This window comes from Fusarium falciforme, chromosome 6 (genome assembly GCF_026873545.1).
Source record: "Fusarium falciforme chromosome 6, complete sequence".
In the NCBI taxonomy this organism is placed as follows: Eukaryota; Fungi; Ascomycota; class Sordariomycetes; order Hypocreales; family Nectriaceae; genus Fusarium; species Fusarium falciforme.
In genome coordinates this window covers 1,876,528-1,893,522 of record NC_070549.1, presented here as the reverse complement: position 1 = coordinate 1,893,522, position 16,995 = coordinate 1,876,528, and the positions used below count along the sequence as shown (strand labels likewise).

General features: G+C 50.8%; 6 protein-coding genes across 6 annotated transcripts; 4 read left to right on the top strand and 2 right to left on the bottom strand.

Moving 5' to 3' along the window:
• Positions 1–615: 615 nt before the first annotated feature.
• Positions 616–1,910, bottom strand: NCS54_00813900 (Zn(2)-C6 fungal-type domain-containing protein; the record flags this gene model as incomplete). Its single annotated transcript, XM_053153537.1, has 3 exons — positions 616–932; positions 984–1,482; positions 1,536–1,910. The coding sequence occupies 3 exons, from the start codon at positions 1,908–1,910 to the stop codon at positions 616–618; spliced, it is 1,191 nt and encodes a 396-aa protein (XP_053009512.1).
• Positions 1,911–2,819: 909 nt separating this feature from the next.
• NCS54_00813800 (N-acetyltransferase domain-containing protein) lies at positions 2,820–3,631 on the top strand (the record flags this gene model as incomplete). The annotated part of the gene is made up of 2 exons (XM_053153536.1): positions 2,820–3,397; positions 3,448–3,631. The coding sequence occupies exons 1-2, from the start codon at positions 2,865–2,867 to the stop codon at positions 3,629–3,631; spliced, it is 717 nt and encodes a 238-aa protein (XP_053009511.1). The 5' UTR covers positions 2,820–2,864.
• Positions 3,632–5,435: 1,804 nt separating this feature from the next.
• On the top strand, positions 5,436–6,251 carry NCS54_00813700 (SLATT-fungal domain-containing protein; the record flags this gene model as incomplete). Its single annotated transcript, XM_053153535.1, has 1 exon — positions 5,436–6,251. The coding sequence occupies one exon, from the start codon at positions 5,436–5,438 to the stop codon at positions 6,249–6,251; it is 816 nt and encodes a 271-aa protein (XP_053009510.1).
• Positions 6,252–9,819: 3,568 nt separating this feature from the next.
• Positions 9,820–12,349, top strand: NCS54_00813600 (Zn(2)-C6 fungal-type domain-containing protein; the record flags this gene model as incomplete). Its single annotated transcript, XM_053153534.1, has 6 exons — positions 9,820–9,891; positions 9,956–10,243; positions 10,294–10,387; positions 10,448–10,855; positions 10,912–11,002; positions 11,056–12,349. 6 exons carry the CDS (start codon positions 9,820–9,822, stop codon positions 12,347–12,349), a joined length of 2,247 nt encoding a protein of 748 aa, XP_053009509.1.
• A 1,356-nt stretch (positions 12,350–13,705) lies between these two features.
• NCS54_00813500 (Lysozyme) lies at positions 13,706–14,383 on the top strand (the record flags this gene model as incomplete). Its single annotated transcript, XM_053153533.1, has 3 exons — positions 13,706–13,847; positions 13,903–14,033; positions 14,090–14,383. The coding sequence occupies 3 exons, from the start codon at positions 13,706–13,708 to the stop codon at positions 14,381–14,383; spliced, it is 567 nt and encodes a 188-aa protein (XP_053009508.1).
• Positions 14,384–15,083: 700 nt separating this feature from the next.
• On the bottom strand, positions 15,084–16,990 carry NCS54_00813400 (MFS domain-containing protein; the record flags this gene model as incomplete). The annotated part of the gene is made up of 3 exons (XM_053153532.1): positions 15,084–16,335; positions 16,388–16,675; positions 16,755–16,990. The coding sequence occupies 3 exons, from the start codon at positions 16,988–16,990 to the stop codon at positions 15,084–15,086; spliced, it is 1,776 nt and encodes a 591-aa protein (XP_053009507.1).
• Positions 16,991–16,995: the final 5 nt, after the last annotated feature.

Sequence of the window (16,995 nt, the reverse complement as noted above, 5' to 3'; positions counted from 1 at the left end):
TCCGCGGCCGCGACAAATTTGTGCGGCTCCGACTTCATCTACCCGTACCCAGTTCGCAGTGGGCCCTGTTGAACAAGCTCCATCGGAAAGAGTCCGGCTGCGTTAGTGAGGTCTGAAGAGGGAGATCCTGTCCTCTTGAATGGAAAGAATATTGCGTGCTTGCTGGCTAGAAGCTGGCCGGAAGCTTGACGGTTGAACTGGGCTGAGAACTAATGAACTACACCACAACTAACGACAACGCCGGTACCGAAAAAAGCTCGTATTTGAATCACTGTCTTGATCAGAAATTGACTGCGGATGGGAGCTGGTACTGGCCCACGTCTTGGACCAGTCGTATAGCATGTCACTTCTAGACCGGCATCGATCCCGGTCCAACCCTGATGAACCCGTACGTGGTCAGATAATTATTGACATGGCGTGAAGCCCAGAATAAGCTAATAGAAAAGCTTGAAACTTTATTTTGCCATTAGCAAGGGGCCATGTCCTCGGGACCAAGGTCATGGCCACCACAGAGTGGATATTCAGGGTATCCGCAAGACAGACGAGGAGCCAGAATGGTCTCCTATATTGCCCAAAAGGAGTAACCCGAGAACTGAAGAGCTTGGCAGTGAGTCATCAAGGACTGAGTAAATACCGCGCGTCCTGCCTGGCAAGGACACGGCAAAACTCTTTCAACCATACCCCGTGCTCTTTGTAATCCTCTGGGAGGCTGTCTACCACGTCCTCGGTCCAGGAGATTACCATGTTTTTGCGGCCTGGACACTTTGGCTCCTCTGAAAGGGCGAGAACAGACCTTCCGATGATGTAGTCCAGCAGAAACGTGTGAATGATGAGAAGCTGGCCAACGTGGTTGCTTGGGTCGACAAATGACTGGAAGGTTTCGGTGCTTAAGTAGCTGGGTATCATAAAGAGGGTGACGAATTCCTTCCAAGCTGATATGTTTGGTCAGTGGTGATAACGGTCAGGCCCACTACTCTACTTACCCTCAAGTGAAGAGGTCGGGAGCCAGGATATGGCCTTGAGCATGGATTCACAGTATATCTTTTCACATTCTGTCCGACAGCGGGGCTCAAGAGCCAAAGCAGAGGCTTTGAATCCCTCTATAATCTTCATATCCTTGGGTTGATCCGTGATGATATCCCGGATATCGTCGATATGTGCGTCAGGAGTCCAGCTTCTAAACACAGACCGATGATATTCAGGCATCATGGAAGTCGAGACAAGCGTAGCTCCTCTCGACATGACCAGATACTCGGTCATTCCGTGTGGCATGAGACAAGATTGTGCAGCGATGCACACGAGGGCCGCAAACAGAGCATCTCTATCGGCAATGCTTTTGTGTGAAGTGTCGGCGATCTGCTGATTTATGAGATTGATGGCCGTGACTCTGTGCTGGAGCGCTTGAGCATTGTAATTGACATTGCCATTTTGCGATAGATGAGAAGCGCCAAGGCCCAGGGCAGCATGCGCCAGGTAGTTGTACTGAAGTCGTGTTAGTTATCTGCACAGTAAAAAAAGCCCGTTGAAGCTCTCACGTCGTGGGTCATGGCCGCACACTGCGACCAGATATGATCCCCCCTTAGCGGCAAACTCGGATATGCCACAGTCAAGAACTGATAGTGGAATCTCAGATCATCCAGGGCCAAGCTCGTCAGCGGAGCTCTTGGTGTTTCGGGCAGGGCTTGGCATGCTAACGGTGGGTATTGACACCTCAATCCTAGCCGTGCACATCGTGCGCATCCTGGTTGACGTTCATCGCATTTGACTCTTCTCCGCTTGCAGTTGAAGCACCCGAGTCGGGATTTGGAATGGCCTCTTCGGGATGGTTGTTGTCGTGCGAGAATGACCTGGTTGGGTGTGTCGGAGCTTGATGACACGGAACGCGACTCGACGGGTTCTTTATCATGCATGATGTGGCCTCAAATTAGGACTGCTCTTCTGTGTGATGGCATGCTGTGTTTGATCGAGGGGAGACTGTCGATCGTGTTGGAGATGCTGGTGGAGTGCAAGACACGGCACTCGCGTCGTGGGTTGCAGGGGTAACGGCAATTCTGCCTTGGCGTCAAGATGACTTGTTTCATGCCTCGCAGGCTTCATCACGTGCAATGGATGCCTGGCAAGACGCGCTGGCGTTGGTGACATGTCTCTGAACTCTGAGTGGCACTAGCGCTAGTGGTCAAAAGCAAACCGTGCTGGTGAGAGGCATGGATCGGCCAACCCTAGAGTTGCACGACTGTCGCTTGGCCGCCATACAGCAGCGATGTTCTGGGTGTGTGATATGTCAAGAATCAGTTAATAAAGGCCGAAACTTCCATAATTTGGGTCTCCCTCATTCCAGCATTTTCACTCAGTCTTCCCGCTTGACACAATTTCCTGGTTTTCTGTGAGGACTTTCTTTTGCCGAACGTTGGGGTTCTAATAGAGACCAAATTGTGGTATTTCAGCAACTCCAGGAGGTTTAGACATAAACTAAGTGAATCCCCCAGTCAGTTCTATGTAAAGACTACTACATATAGCCTGCGTATATCTAGACATCTGATCGACTACACCACAGAGATCGGCTAACAAAGCATCCATGGAATAACTGAACCCCATAACCACAATAGCTGTTCCAAAACCACCCTGAAAGCCACAGCTCTTCTTGTTTATCATCATTGCCTATCCTTGAAACTGTTATCACCACAGTCCGACCTTTGGTGGACCGAGGCCTTGCCGCCTGCTAGGCTTGTCGCAAAAAGGCGCAGCTTACTAACGCCGGGCCGATCCGAATAGTGACTCATGTTGGACAAAGTCAACAACCGACAGCTTCTACTTTACAAAGAACTCAGTCATACCTCCACAAAATCATCTCAAGCGGCAGCATCATGAGCGAACAACCTGTTGGTCCCCTTACTCCGGAGGGCAAGGCATTGCCGCCCTCACGTGTGTCCCTCGACGGGAAGTACACCTCTTTGGTCCCTCTGGATGTATCCCACGCCGATGCGCTTTTCAAACACCTTGGTGGCGAGAAAAACGCCCATCTTTGGACTTATATGTTTGGAGGCCCATACCTCGACCAGGATGAGTGGAGGGACACGCAGAAGGTCTGGAGCAAGAGAGAAGACACAATCTTCTTCACCGTCCTCTCCGGTCCCCGAGAAGACCCTGATTCTGAGCCCGTGGGACAAATGTCCTATCTCAACATTGTACCAGACCAACGCCGAATCGAGATTGGTAGCGTCATTCTTGGCGGGAAGCTGAAGCAGACTCGGGCGGCGACTGAGGCATTTTACCTCCTCATCAAGCACGCCTTCGAAGAGCTCGGATATCTGAGAGTTGAGTGGAAGGCAAACCACCTCAACAAGCCCAGCTTGTCAGCGGCGGAGCGACTTGGCTTTGTCTACGAGGGAATCTTCAGGTAATTCCTCGCCATGTAACCCCTCTTGTGCAGATGTTGACAGTTACCAGGAAGCACATGATCCTTAAGGGTAGACGTCGAGATACGGCTTGGTTCAGCATTACAGACGATGAGTGGCCCATCGTCAAGAAGGCTTTTGAGGCGTGGTTGAGTGAAGACAACTTTGATGAGAATGGCAAACAAATCAAGGCACTCAAGAGCATCAGACAAGCTCTGCAGGAAGAACAGAACTGATAGACAGAAAACATACATCATGTTGATAGAAGTTAGAGATCGATAGAAAAGGAACTACTAAGGAACGTTCAACACCCTGGTGCTCTTCAATTGGTAATTGCGTTTGTGTTGAATGCCCAGACCCAACTTGTGTGCCATGAGTACCACTGCGGACCCGCCCGATGTTATTTTGTATTTGAGCCAGGTATTTCGATGATATGAAATCAGGACAGTGAATGACCCAACTATTTATGTTCCCGTCATCAAAGCCAATCCTCTCGACCTTGTAGCAGAGCAATCCGGCCCTGTCTTGCAGTTTTCATCGTAAAATGCACTAGGGCGATGCTTTTTTGACTATAGTTTTATTCGAGATAAATTAAATAAATTATTGTCTTAGTTCGCTATAGCAAGCTCTTCACTGTCTCTCTTTTTAGACTTTATCCCCTGAGTCACCAGGGATCTACGTTGTGCTAACGACAGTCTAGAACACAACGGAGATGACAAGAAAAAAGGCCCCGTTTTTCCGGTTGAAGAGTAAGGACCCTAACTCACAGGGCCTCCCGGCTCTGGGTTCATTCACGGAGAGCCGCCGGCTCGGTAGCTTGGAAACTCCCTCGTTCGGAGGTCCAAAAGCATTGTGGACGAACTTGGAGAAATAGCCCTATATAGTAACATCCAGCAGTTGGAAACCTGGCTCATGAGCCTTGTTCATCTCCAGTGCTTCTGTACCAGTCCTGACAAACACCATCGGAGCCAGCATTCCTCACTTCATGCTGCGTGCTGACGAAGGCGCAGCTAGGAAAGTCCCAGCCGCGGCAACCACGGCGTGTCCGAGACATTTGGCTCTGCCGGGCGAGAGTAGTGACGCCACAGGCTTGGGACGAGTCATGGGGCTATCAGTTTAAGACAAATACGGACCAAAGGCTCACTGAGGCGTCAACCGTGGCGTCCCAATCGAGGCAATCAACGATCTCCCCGGACAAGCTAAACAATAATGATTTCTAATCTAGAGAAAAGGGGCACCACCCTAAAACCGTTCACATCCCCGAGGCTAAAAAAGCTTGACTCCGGCTGGCCCCCGGATTTCCCATATCGAGGTTAGGCTACGTCACTGAGACAGAAGCTCATCAAGTGATGCAGGGAGGAGGTGAGGATCGGCAATGTGGCTGGCTGGCTGAACAGAAGCATCCACATCCCCATGGGATCTAGGACGTAATTAGAATGGCGGCCGCAGAGACATTTGCTCAAAGGCCATCGACGGGTAGGTCTGATCGTTAGAACGGCGCCATAGGCTATGGGACGAGCAGTTCTGGAATGTGTGTTGAAGAGAGCAAGAACGGACAGACATGTGAACCTCCAAGATCACCAATCCGAGGATATCCTCCCTACACTGTCTTTCAGAACACCATCGAACATATCTCTTCTCTCACACATGAACAGGGGTTGGCATCCCGTGGCGTTGGCTACGGGTGACGGCCCGGTTAGTTTCCGAGTGGGGGATGTTTCACTTTACATTCAAGGACGTCCAATCAATCGAAGCTAATGACAATAGATCTCGCTGCAATGTCGATCGCGGCCCCGTTGCGGACAACAGTTCACCGCCGTAAGACAGCTGAGGTCAAACACGGGCGATCCCTCTTTATTTTGGGCATGGTTTGTAGGGTCGTGATGAGACACATTTGACTTCTGCAAGATGAGATCGGTTCAGAGGAGTGGTTTAGATAGTGGTATTAAAGAGTATGATGCAGCAGACTCAGACAGCCAAGCGTGTCAGTTCCCTGTGCCCGCCCTTCTCTTGCTTCCTGCACGTCTCACTGTCACCAAGATGCCTACCCAGAGATCGGTTGTGGATTTTCTGCGAAAAGTGATCTCTGTATACGACCGGGAGGAGCAGGGTTATCCTCCTCCAGTTCCCAACCCTGGCAATGTCGCACCTGAAAGTCCACGCATTAACAGATCCTTCTCTGTCGCCACTACCGACGTTGCAGCTCTTGTCCCCTCTGGCGATAAGCTTCTCCTCTTCCGATCTCTCACCGGTATCGATACGGTCCCGGCATTGCGGGCCAACGGCCACTCGGTCCGTTCCGCGCCGAATATTGGCATCTACACTCGTGTTGTTCGCAACGAACAGAAAGCCTCCTTTCGACACAAGGGCTTCAGGATCCTTATTAGCACCTGTCTTGCGGCTCAAATCATAGTCGCCGCCACGCTTACTGCTCTCGGAGCTGCCAATGGCTCCCACAAGGCAGTCACAGCATTCGGGGCAATCAACACCATCATCGCAGGTCTCCTGACATACCTCAAAGGGTCTGGGCTACCCACAAAGCTCAAGACCAGGAAGGATGAATGGAAAAAAGTCCGAGAGTACATCGAGCAGCGCGAGCGAGAGTTCTGTCTGGCGGACTGTCCCCTCAATATCCAGGAAGAAATCCAGATTGTCGAAAACATGTACCAGCGCGTCAGCACCTGGCTAGAGACGGGTAATAACCCCGAAATGCCGCAGTACCCTCCCCCAGAGATTGAGAGGCCGAGAAGTATCTTATCCATGTCGCCTTCTAACAGGCGGTACTCGTTGCGCCCGGATATGACGACACCTGCGCCGATTGCGGAGGAGAAGAGAGAGAGAGACCAGGATGATTAAAAGATGTACTTTAATGTTCTTTGATGTTCTTTTATGACTCATATTTTGTTTTGAACTTGATGATAAGATATGTTGACTTGTCTCCGTTCAGCCTGGCTGTGCCTCACAAGACCGCTACCTCATGTACCCTACTTTTTCTAAAATTGGTTCAATATTGGAGGAAACACAAAGGAATCAACACGGAAGTGACTCTAAAACGATATCTGCACCTGAAACTCAAACTTGATCACGTGTGAAGACGTAAAATCCTCCCCTCGCCCTCGCTGGCTGACTGCACTTGGTCTCATAGAAAGCCCTGGCGTGTTATGACTATGCCCACTGGCTCGGTGCACTCGCAAAACCGATGAACAAAGCCAAAGGGAAACTATATTGAGGCTGCTCTACCTGAAACGTTGGCTTGCCAGTTTCCCTCTTCCCTCCTTGGTCTCTGGTCTCCCATATGACATGTCACTTTGTTACCCCCCAGGAATCGCCATGTAGCGGTACTTCATCCAGAACCCTGCAGAAGTCTTTGGTCAGGCCCTGAGTCTTAGTTTGTTCAATATCAGTGCCAAGTTACCAAGTGTAATGGACGCTGGCAATGCTGGTTCTGTTCTTTCCTCCTTTCACATTACCCTGGATCCTCTCACTCAGCACGAGTTAATGCGATAATGTTCTTTTTTGTTTTCCATTTATACAGTGCCAAGAAGAGATGATTTCAGTGAGTTTATGGTATTGCATGGGAATCTTGAGTGTTCTCGCCCTCCTTTTCATCGAAACTGCATACAAAGGGGTTAGAACGACATCTCAGCATTTGTTAATCCTCAAAACAGCTCTCAACTTCAATAGAACGTCAAGATGAACTTTGGTTTAAGCCGGGAAGAATATCTTAGTCAACAAGGTTCTCTTTGATCCTGAGTCCCAGGATTTCCTTACAATGGCCCCCCCTCCCCTTTAGGCTCCCTCTCGGTTCTTCACTCTTCACACACACACTCTTTCTCTGGACTTTGCATACCATCAACTCTAGAGTTGCCCTTTTCGAACCTCCTATTCTCTGCTATTCTATAGCATTGCTTAACCTTTCTACTCAAAGAACTGCTCGCCTTGCTCTTCATAGTATCGCCCATACTTCGGCTCTGCAGCATCGATCACGCTTACTCTTGACGAAACTGCTCGTCTTGCTCACCTCGACTTGCTACTATTAGCTCTTCTATGGCATTGATTAGCCTCTCTCTTAACGGAACTACTCACCTTGCCCTTCTTAGTATCGTTCATACTTCGGCTCCCGAGCATCACTCACACCTCCTTTTAATAGAACTGCCTGCCCTGTTCTTCTTGATATCACTCATACCTCGGCCCTGAAGCATCAATCACGCTTATCTTACGCGGAATTGCTCGTCTTCATTCACTTCAAGACTGATAAGACCATTCCTCTATCACGACTCTCACGATAAAACATTGTCTACCCTTCGGCCTCCTCTTCGGCATTGCTCTTCGTCATTCACCGCAGCTATTCTTCTCCACTTCTTCTTCTCCCCCTCCTCCTCCTTCTTCTACTTCTTCTTCTTCTTCTTCTTCTTCTTCCTCCTACATCAACGACGATTCCTTCATCGCTTCCAGAGTCCTCCTTGCTGACCTTCATCAGCTTCGGGTTAGCGGCAGCACCTTCATTCACTGCGGCTATCCTTCTCTACTTATTCCTCCGTGGCCTTCTTGCGACACTTCTCTTCCTTCCTACATCTTCACACGATTCTCGCATCGCTTTTGGAGCCCAATCTACGGCCTTCATCAACGGTACTCATCAGCGGCATCTCCAGAGGCCTTCATCAAGGTTGGTTATCAGCTATCTCTTCAGAGACTCAACCTCACGCTTCATTCAGCAGCACAGTGGCCCTGAACAAAGCGCCGATTCCTCGCCTTTGAAGGGCGCTTTTCCCACACGACTTCCGACCACCCCGCACTCCCCAGCATTGCTTGCCCAGATAGTTATGGACTTTTCGTGTATAGCATTGCGTAGACTCTTCCCTGAAGAATATCGACGATACCGCTTTCCGACTTCACTATTTCGTAATTGTCCTGAGATCACTTGGATATTTTTGAAGCTGTTAGATGAGCTCTAGCTCACTGCGACTCGACAACGATTAGCTGCTTCTTCTGACAGTACTCACGTATTATTGTCTCGATTACGAGACCCTGGCTATTGCTCATGTCACTCTCCACTGACAGGATGAACGCATCCGAATCGGATAGCACACACACGACAGAGCCAATGTCTCTCTCATCACTCCCCGGTCTGCGTTGCCCAGACTACGAGGGGAACGGATTTAACGACTGTGCGTCGTATTACTCCCTCACAGAGCTCGAAGAGACCAACCCCGTCCGGCGTGTATCAGCTGTGGAGGTGCGCCGACAAGCCCTTGCAGCTCCTGCCCAGCCCAAGTATGGTTGTAAATATCCAGAACTATTTCAGAACCACGAGGGGATCCCGCTTCGAGTCCCTGGGCCATGGATTGAATATCCGTTGGTGGCCACTAGCCGATACATTTCCGGCGAACCTGGTCCAGCTCGGGTGATCATCAGTGTGGATGGTTGTGGAGGATGTGATGTCATATATCACTTGAGAAAAGACCGTCGGGACTTTGTCCAGGCCAAATACCGTCCTAAGGGATACCAGAATGCGCTTTCGAATGATTTTATGAGCAAGTATGGAGACCCAATGTATCCGTCGATGGCAACCAATGGGTATCCCACGCCCTGCCAGTTCGATTACGCCGCTCACCAAGGCCTTGAGTGGCAGTGTCAGGGGTTTGACCAAGTCCCGTGGCTGATGCCTGAAAGTATGTTAGCACAGCCTTGCTACGGCATTCAGATCCAATCCCAGTCCGACCCGTACACGGGCCAACCAATGCCGTACTCCTTCTACCAGTATCCCTTGGTGAACTTGTCTGAGTTCGAGAGTCGATTTGATGAAAGATGACTACTAGTTAGAGTCTTGTTGGCAGGGGGTGGTTTGTCAGGAGGGGGCGTTTTGGGAGGAGGTGGTTTGGGTGGTCATTTGGCAGGAGGGGACTTGACAGGATGGGGGTGACTTGACAAGGAGGGTGGTTTGGCAGCAGTTGGTTTTGTAAAAATAAAAGTCTTGTTTGGTTGGGATGAATGCACTTCTTTACTGTGTGAGATCCCTGAAGTGAATTACTACTGTCTAGATCGAGTGCCTGCCCCTCTGCTTTCCTTACCCACTTTTCATATTGTTCTATAGCTGAGATGAGATGCTGAGGGGTAATTAGCCTCAACTCCAACAAGATAACCTTTTTGAACCCTTCAGCTCCCGATCCCTGCAAGGCACATCCCTTTTGACAACGCTCGTGCATGATTAGAGTTGCCATCGTCTCAACATCCATATGAGACACATATTGCCCATTCAGGTCAAGCCCTGTTTCAGCCAAGCTCTGATTGTTCTCGACCGACCTGGGCGGGCACCGGATCGGAACTAGGACCCGACGGGCGCGTCAAAGTTTTTCCTGAACCCCCCATCCTTGACCCCTCGCGTCGCTCCCTGTCGTTCTCCACACATCAACTCCACCACAACATGGAGGAGAACAGCACGCACACTGGTCAGTATCGCTCTGCCTGCGCTGAATGCCATCGCAGGAAGCAGAAGGTATGTCGCATGCCCTGTCTCTGCGCGTTGCGGGAAGCTGCGCTGCCCCTGACTGCTCCATCAGGCTCTGGAGACAGTTGCTTACTCCCCGCAGTGCAATCGCGAATGGCCCTGCAACCACTGCCAGAAGCGCAAAGTCGCCGACAAATGCCGCTTCGTCCAACCCAACTCGGCCAGCTCGCCTTCAGACAGCTTAACTTCGGGCAGCGACAAGAAGCGCTCTCGTAGCCGTGACGATGACGGCGAGCCTGAGCCTGATGAGCCTGCCGGGGGCGACGACGACGACCTCGGACTCGAGGCCATGGGCTACGCCGCTGGGCCCCTGTTTGAGTCACTCACCATCGCCTCCAAGGCAAGTTTTTAACCCTCGTCGAGGAATAGAGAACTGATGCTTTCTCCAAGAAGAAACCAATGGGCGAATTGACCTGGGTTCACCCCGACACTTGCCCTCAGCTGAAGCATGCTCTTGATGTTCTCCCCTCTCGTCCCCAGATGGGTGAGTCGCTACTGATCCTCCATGGATGACGCGGCGCTTGCAAACTAACATGTCACACAGATGCCCTTGTTCAGAGCTTCTTTAACAATGTCAACTACCATTACTACATCATCTATCCGCCCATCTTTCTGCAGGAGTATCAGAAGTGGTGGGAACGGAGAAACAGCAACCAAACTGTCTCACTGCAATGGACCATCCTCTTGGTCATGGTCTGCGCTTGCGCCACGCAGCATCTGGACGTCGAGATGAAACCCATCGTCGAGGTTGAGCTGGCCGAGGCTGCCGACACACTAACCAAGGAGTATCACAAAGCCGGCACAGATCTCGGTAGAGTGGTTCCCGTTGGCCACTGTCATCTGCTCAACGTTCAGTGGATGCTTCACTCGATCTACTGGTACAAGAGCGAAGCGAGATTCGTCGAAGCCTGGCACGTCATTGGTGCAGCTGTTCGGGAGGCGCACGAGCTAGGTAAGCTGACCTACCCCTGCTGTGACAAGTCACATTGATTAACATGACATGTCAAGGCCTTCATCGAGTTGCTATTGCTGAGGGTTTGTCCGAGTTTGAACGCGAGATGCGCCGTAGAGTGTGGTGTGTTCTAGATTGTTGGGACTGGTATGTTGAAATGCTCTCGGCCGCCATCTTGGAGGATGCTGACGAAACGACAGGCAATTTGCTTCTGGCCTGGGTCGACCGACAATTATTGATCATACAGACATCGACGTTGAACCGCCAAGTCTCACCCTAGAAAACTTGTCACCATCGCCACTGCTTCACATGAAGTTGCAATCAGAGTTGGTCACCCAGCTCGCGCAGCGATGGACTGCACCCAAAAACATCAACACGACAAGCGAGGTTCAAGAGTACAAGCGAATGCTCGAGGATTGGATTCGTGCTTTCCCTGCAGTGTACGATGTCGACCACCCAGACACATCCAAGGATTACAAGCACACCTGGATCACCTTTCACCGGTTCTACATCCATACCATGGCATACCTCATGATCCTCAACCCCATGCGGTCCTTCATGGCACAAACGTACACCAAGTCGACCTCGAAGGATCTCCTGGAGGTTCGAGCGGATGCGGTTCACTACTCTCTCAAAAACCTTGACACGACTACCAGATGGGTTGATCATGTCTCACACCGAGACGGCAGATTTCACTTCATCATCTTTTCCCTCTTTGACACGGCAGCCGTTCTTTCTACCGCTATTATCAAGGACCAGGACCATACTATCCCAAGAAGGGACGAGATCATCGATGCTGTGGACAACTCAGTGAGACTCCTTAAACGCATCAAGGCGATATCAAGCACGGCAAAGACATCCCATGACATCCTTGTCAAGATGGTGCAAAGAATGCCACGACGGTCCGCGCCTGTGCGTGACAACTACCGGAAGAAGCAGCGGGTAGCCCCCGTGGCTGAACCATCACCTCCTAGCCTCATGGGCAACGAGGGTGTGAACCATCCGTCACCCGGCAGCCACTCGCACTCTCAGGGCTTCGAGTCACAGCACAGCTCGCCAAGCAACTGGGCAAGCCCGGAAAGCGTGGGAGCTGGTTCAACTCCCCAAAGCAGCTACTCGTACTATGACCACAGCGACCAGCCCGGACTTGTTCAAACAGCCGGCCCCGCACCAACTGAAGTCTATATGAGACCACCTCTTGTATACGATGGCAGCGTACTGCCGAATCAAATACCCTCTCCGAGCGCTGGTATCGATGCCGTTATTGAGGGAGGCGGTATCCATGGAATGCCACAGGCAGACCCTAATATGGCTGGCATGCTGCCTCCGACATCCGGCGGCATGGTACCCCAAGCGTCTTTTGCCGAATTCCATCCACCAATGCTGGAAATGAACTACGGACTCGAGAACATCACAGATGCCGAACTTGGAGACTTTTCTCAATTATGGGATTGGCGAAGCTTAAACCTGGATTTCATTGAAAGCTCACAATAGTCATTCGCTTGGTGTACTCTTCTCCTCCTCTTTTCTTCCCCCTTCCCTTCTTTTTGTCTTCTTTTTGTTGCACTTGGGTCTGGCTTGCATGGGTATAGACATGATGCACGCTTGCAATGATTTCCGGCTTTTCCTCTAGTATTGGGTGTGGTCTTTTGATACTGGAATGACTTGATACCCGCCATTTTGGGCGTTGGCATTGGAAATACGGTGTTTTTTTTTTGAATTTGTACTTAACTGAAGCCAGTTGGAGAACCATCCTTCTCGGACGACGGCTTGAATAGGTGGGCGGAAACAGTGGCAGTTAAAAATCTATGGGATTCATGACTTGGGGTATGTGTTGGTCTAGTTTTTGAATACGATGAATACGTGAAACATGATGCTGATCAGTCAAGTGGCTGAGCATGATTTTCCTATGAGCTCCCAAAGCTTTGCTCGTTCTGAAGCCATAATACGGCTCAACGTTTCGCCACCAGCATGGACACCAGCATCCTCTTCCGTTTCAAGGGCTCCAGATAGATGAGGAACACGTAAGTTGCGCGAGGCTCAACATATTTACAGGGCTCGCCAACTATGCGCCAAATCCTTTGACGGCTGTCATCACGGAAGAATAGACGCCCGTTGATTATTACCTTTGTCCCATACTTCCTGGAAGAATGTCTGAGACAATTCCAAGCCTGACATCATAATCGCCTTGCGATCGACGAGTTTCAATCGGCTATGAGTGGATCTACTGTTTGATCCAGGGATAAAACTGTCCAGGGTTGAACCTTGCAAAGATGCAATCAAATTCTGCAGAGGCAAAACGTGCAATTCTGCCTCGCCAACTATGCGTTCTTTTTTTCGGTAGAGTTTTAAAGGTGATGATCTACTTGATCTTCAACCATCAGCTCATGTCTCGTTCTTGACCTTCCAAAGGTGGCCAATGAGAAACACACGTGTGGTCCAGGTCAGGGATCCTATCAGCTCGTTTCATCTGCAGCGTCAAGTAAAATGCGCATCGGGCCAGATTTGTCAAGTCGTCTATCGGAATACTGGATTCTCCCCCTGACGGGAAGGAAGGGATCGACGGGTGTTTGGACGGGGTTCCACTTGTCGATCAGCAGGGGTTGAGCATTCTTGAGATTCAGCTGTGATCCTGTAATAGGCATTTCTGCAGGACATCGCCGAGGGTGTCTTACCTTGAGAAAATGAATCTGACGTAGTGTCTGGGGAAGAGGGTCAGGAGTCGTGTCAAGATCCAACTATAAGAACTAGGGGGCCACTCCTGTTGTTTAGCTCAATTGCCCCAGGCTTCACGCATCTCACCATCATCATAGACACTCTTCTTTAACTCTCCCATTCACTGCCGCCATCATGGTTCAAATTCCCTCTTCCTTTGCTGTCTTGTACTCCCTCAGCGCCCTGGCCGGCGTTCGAGCCGCCTGCATTGGCCCACCTGTGAACCAAGCCACCCTGAGCCTCGTCGAGGAATTTGAGGGCTTCCGAGCAGATATTTGTATGCTTCACTATCATTTCTTGTAGCTCAAGAGCTGCTCTAACTATGCACTCAGATATCGATGCCACCGGAAACCCTACTGTAGGCTATGGACATCTCTGCAAGCAGTCGGGCTGCTCCGAGATTCCCTATCCCATCCCCCTGTCTGAAGCCGATGGACAGAAGCTCCTCCAGGACGACATCAAGGTGGGTCGTGCCCTACCGAACCAATTGCCCTCAACAGACACTGACTTTCTTTTCAGGTCGCTCAGCAGTGCATCACCCTTGACACCACCTCCGCGGTCGTCCTCAACGCGAACCAGTACGGAGCCCTGGTCAGCTGGGCCTTCAATGTCGGCTGCGGTGCCTCTGGAGATTCTACTCTCATCCGCCGCCTCAACGACGGAGAAGATGCCAACACCGTCGCCAGCGAGGAGTTGCCTAAGTGGAACAAGGGCAATGGCCAGCCTATTGCAGGTCTTACCCGACGCCGAGCTGCTGAAGTTGACCTCTTCAAGACGCCTACCGATGTCGGTGCTCTACCTGTTGGATGCTAAACTTTGAAGAAAAGAAGCAAGACAATATGAGTCAAAATGTGTAAATAAATTCAAGAGCTACTCAAAACTATCAACGAATAACCTTGAGGCATGAGTTAGCCATCTTTGAGGCCTTCAAATTGGAATAGAGCGTAACTCATTCACACAGCTTCCAAGCTTGAAGGAACACAAGCTTTCAGCACTCGCGGGAAACCCCCAATGCGTTCTCTTTGAACAATTGTCCTCAAAGATCACATACAAGCCGATCTCGAATAAGCTTCCGGGCTTCCAGTGGCAACCTCCGTATTTTGAAAGTTTTAGACATCCGCCTTTTTCTTCAGCGAGACTTCAAGGCTATTCCAGTTCACAGGGAAAGTGACTGCAAACTTAGGGCGTGTTTCGAACGTGCAGAAATGAAGATCAAATTTGGACACCTGGTTCCAGTTCGATGCCTTTATTCAAAAGAGTATATACAGAGGACATGGTCGAGTACTTCGTTTCTTCGTGTGGCCAGCGCCGAGCCATTCCCAAAGCCCCTTTGAGCCTTTTCAAGATGTGTAGAGGTGCATTAGTGAGCGAGTCCAGAGGACACTGCCCAGGTCCTCTGCTAGATACATGCTTGAATATTTGAAAAGATTTATTAAATGGTGTGTTGAAGCCAGCAACCCCTTGCCCGTCCTCCAGATGCAAGTAGACAAGAAGCGAATGCCGCTGCCGCCTTTTAAGCGACGTTTCCGCGGACCTGCTTGATGTTGGTGACCTTGATATCTCTCCAAGCAAAAACGCAGAACCATCCGAGGGCCAAGATGCACACACTAGTGATAAGCATGTACTTTTGGGTGTCACCATATGCAAGGCCAATACCATAGCGGATAGGAGTGCCCCATTTGTAAGCCAACTGGCTGTAGATGCTGCCGTAAATGTTCTCAACATCAGCACCCTCGGGAAGGCGAGCATACAGGCGATCCTTGAAGGTTCCGGTCCAGATGGCGGCGGAGACAGTAGACCCGACAGCGGTACCGACGCTGCCGAACAGATCCAGAATAGCGATCATGACGGCAACATGCTGATGGTCGGAGGGGGCCATCATGGCCATTTCGCCAGCAACCACGATGGGTCCACCAGCGAAGGCAACGAAGATCTGGGTCATGATAACGTAACCAATATCTTGATCGGGCTGACGGAAGTGGATCATGAGGCCGACACCGAGGAGCATAAGCGGGAGAGAGTAGTAGAGGTTAACCCACTTGAAGCGGCCAGTGACACGCATGAAGTAAGCCAGGATGATGGCGGTGAAGCAAGAGCCGACTCGGTAGATGTTGCTGATGTAGGTAGCCTTGGTGACACCGGTGTTCCAGGTGATCATCAGCATAGAGGTGAAGTAGCTGCCCCAGATAGCCGAGTTCCAGAAGACGAAAGTGAACATAAGACCGGCGAAGAAAACGGTTCGATCCGAGAGGAGCTTGTACGGGATAAAGGTGACTGGAGCAAAGAACCTCTCCCAGATGACAAAGGCGATGAGAAGAAGGCCACCGAAGATGATCATGCAAATAATCATGGGCGACCTCCAACCATCAGCCTGGCGGGAGTAAATAGACATGGGCAGGAGGAACAGAGCCATGCCACCGATAAGCATGATGATGCCGACCAAATCAACATCCCTGCACCAACTGTAGATGCCCTTGATGGAGACATCGACCTGGTGAGGATGGTACAGTCCCATCTTCTTGGCCTTGTTCTGGTTGTAGAGGAAGATGATGGAAAGCGGGCTGACGACGATAGGAATGACGATGGCCCAGAGCCCAAGACCCCATCTCCACCCGATGCCGCTGATAATCGAGTCGGCCATAGGGCCACCAATCCAAGTAGTGACAATGTACGGGGAGGTGGCGAATGTAAGCATCAGGGGACGGTTAAGGAGAGACGATGTATCAGAAATGAAGACGGTGATACAGTAGCTCACGCCCTGGGCGCTGTAGATGGTTGTCAGTTACTGGAAGCGTCATGGGGAGATTAGTTGCATACCCAGTGAGGTAAAAGACCTGAGCGGCGGCATATGTTTCGACATTCTTGCAGGCGGCCATCATGATGAAGCCAACAGTCCAGAGAAGCATAGTGATGAGAAGAGTCTGGGGGCGTCCCCAGGTATCCATCAACTTGGCAAAGACAATCTTGGCCAGACCGGAAAACAAGCTGGAAATAATACCAACAACAGCAGTGAGTGAATGTGCTGCAAAGTCACTGACGACGAAGGGGTTAAGACTTCGGACGACAACCTCCTGGATAGACAGGATGAAGTAGATGAACCAGATACTAGGCGACTTGTCAGTTGCTGTGTTCAGGACGGAGCATTCCCACCACTGTTGCAGATGCCCCAGATGTTGATACTCACTTGCCATAGGCCAAGCACATATCCTTCTTGGTCCATACCGTGGTCATGGCCTCAATGTTTCGCACACCAGCTTGGTAGGTGCTGGTAACCTCGGGAAGCTCATGGTCGTCATCGTGAACCTTGCCCTCGACGCCCATCTCCTTGTTGTTGCTGTCGACGGCGGGTTGGGGCGCCGGAGTCGGTCCCTCGGCGGCATCCTCGTCCGGCTTGCTCTTCTTAAAGGGATTGATACCCATGGTTG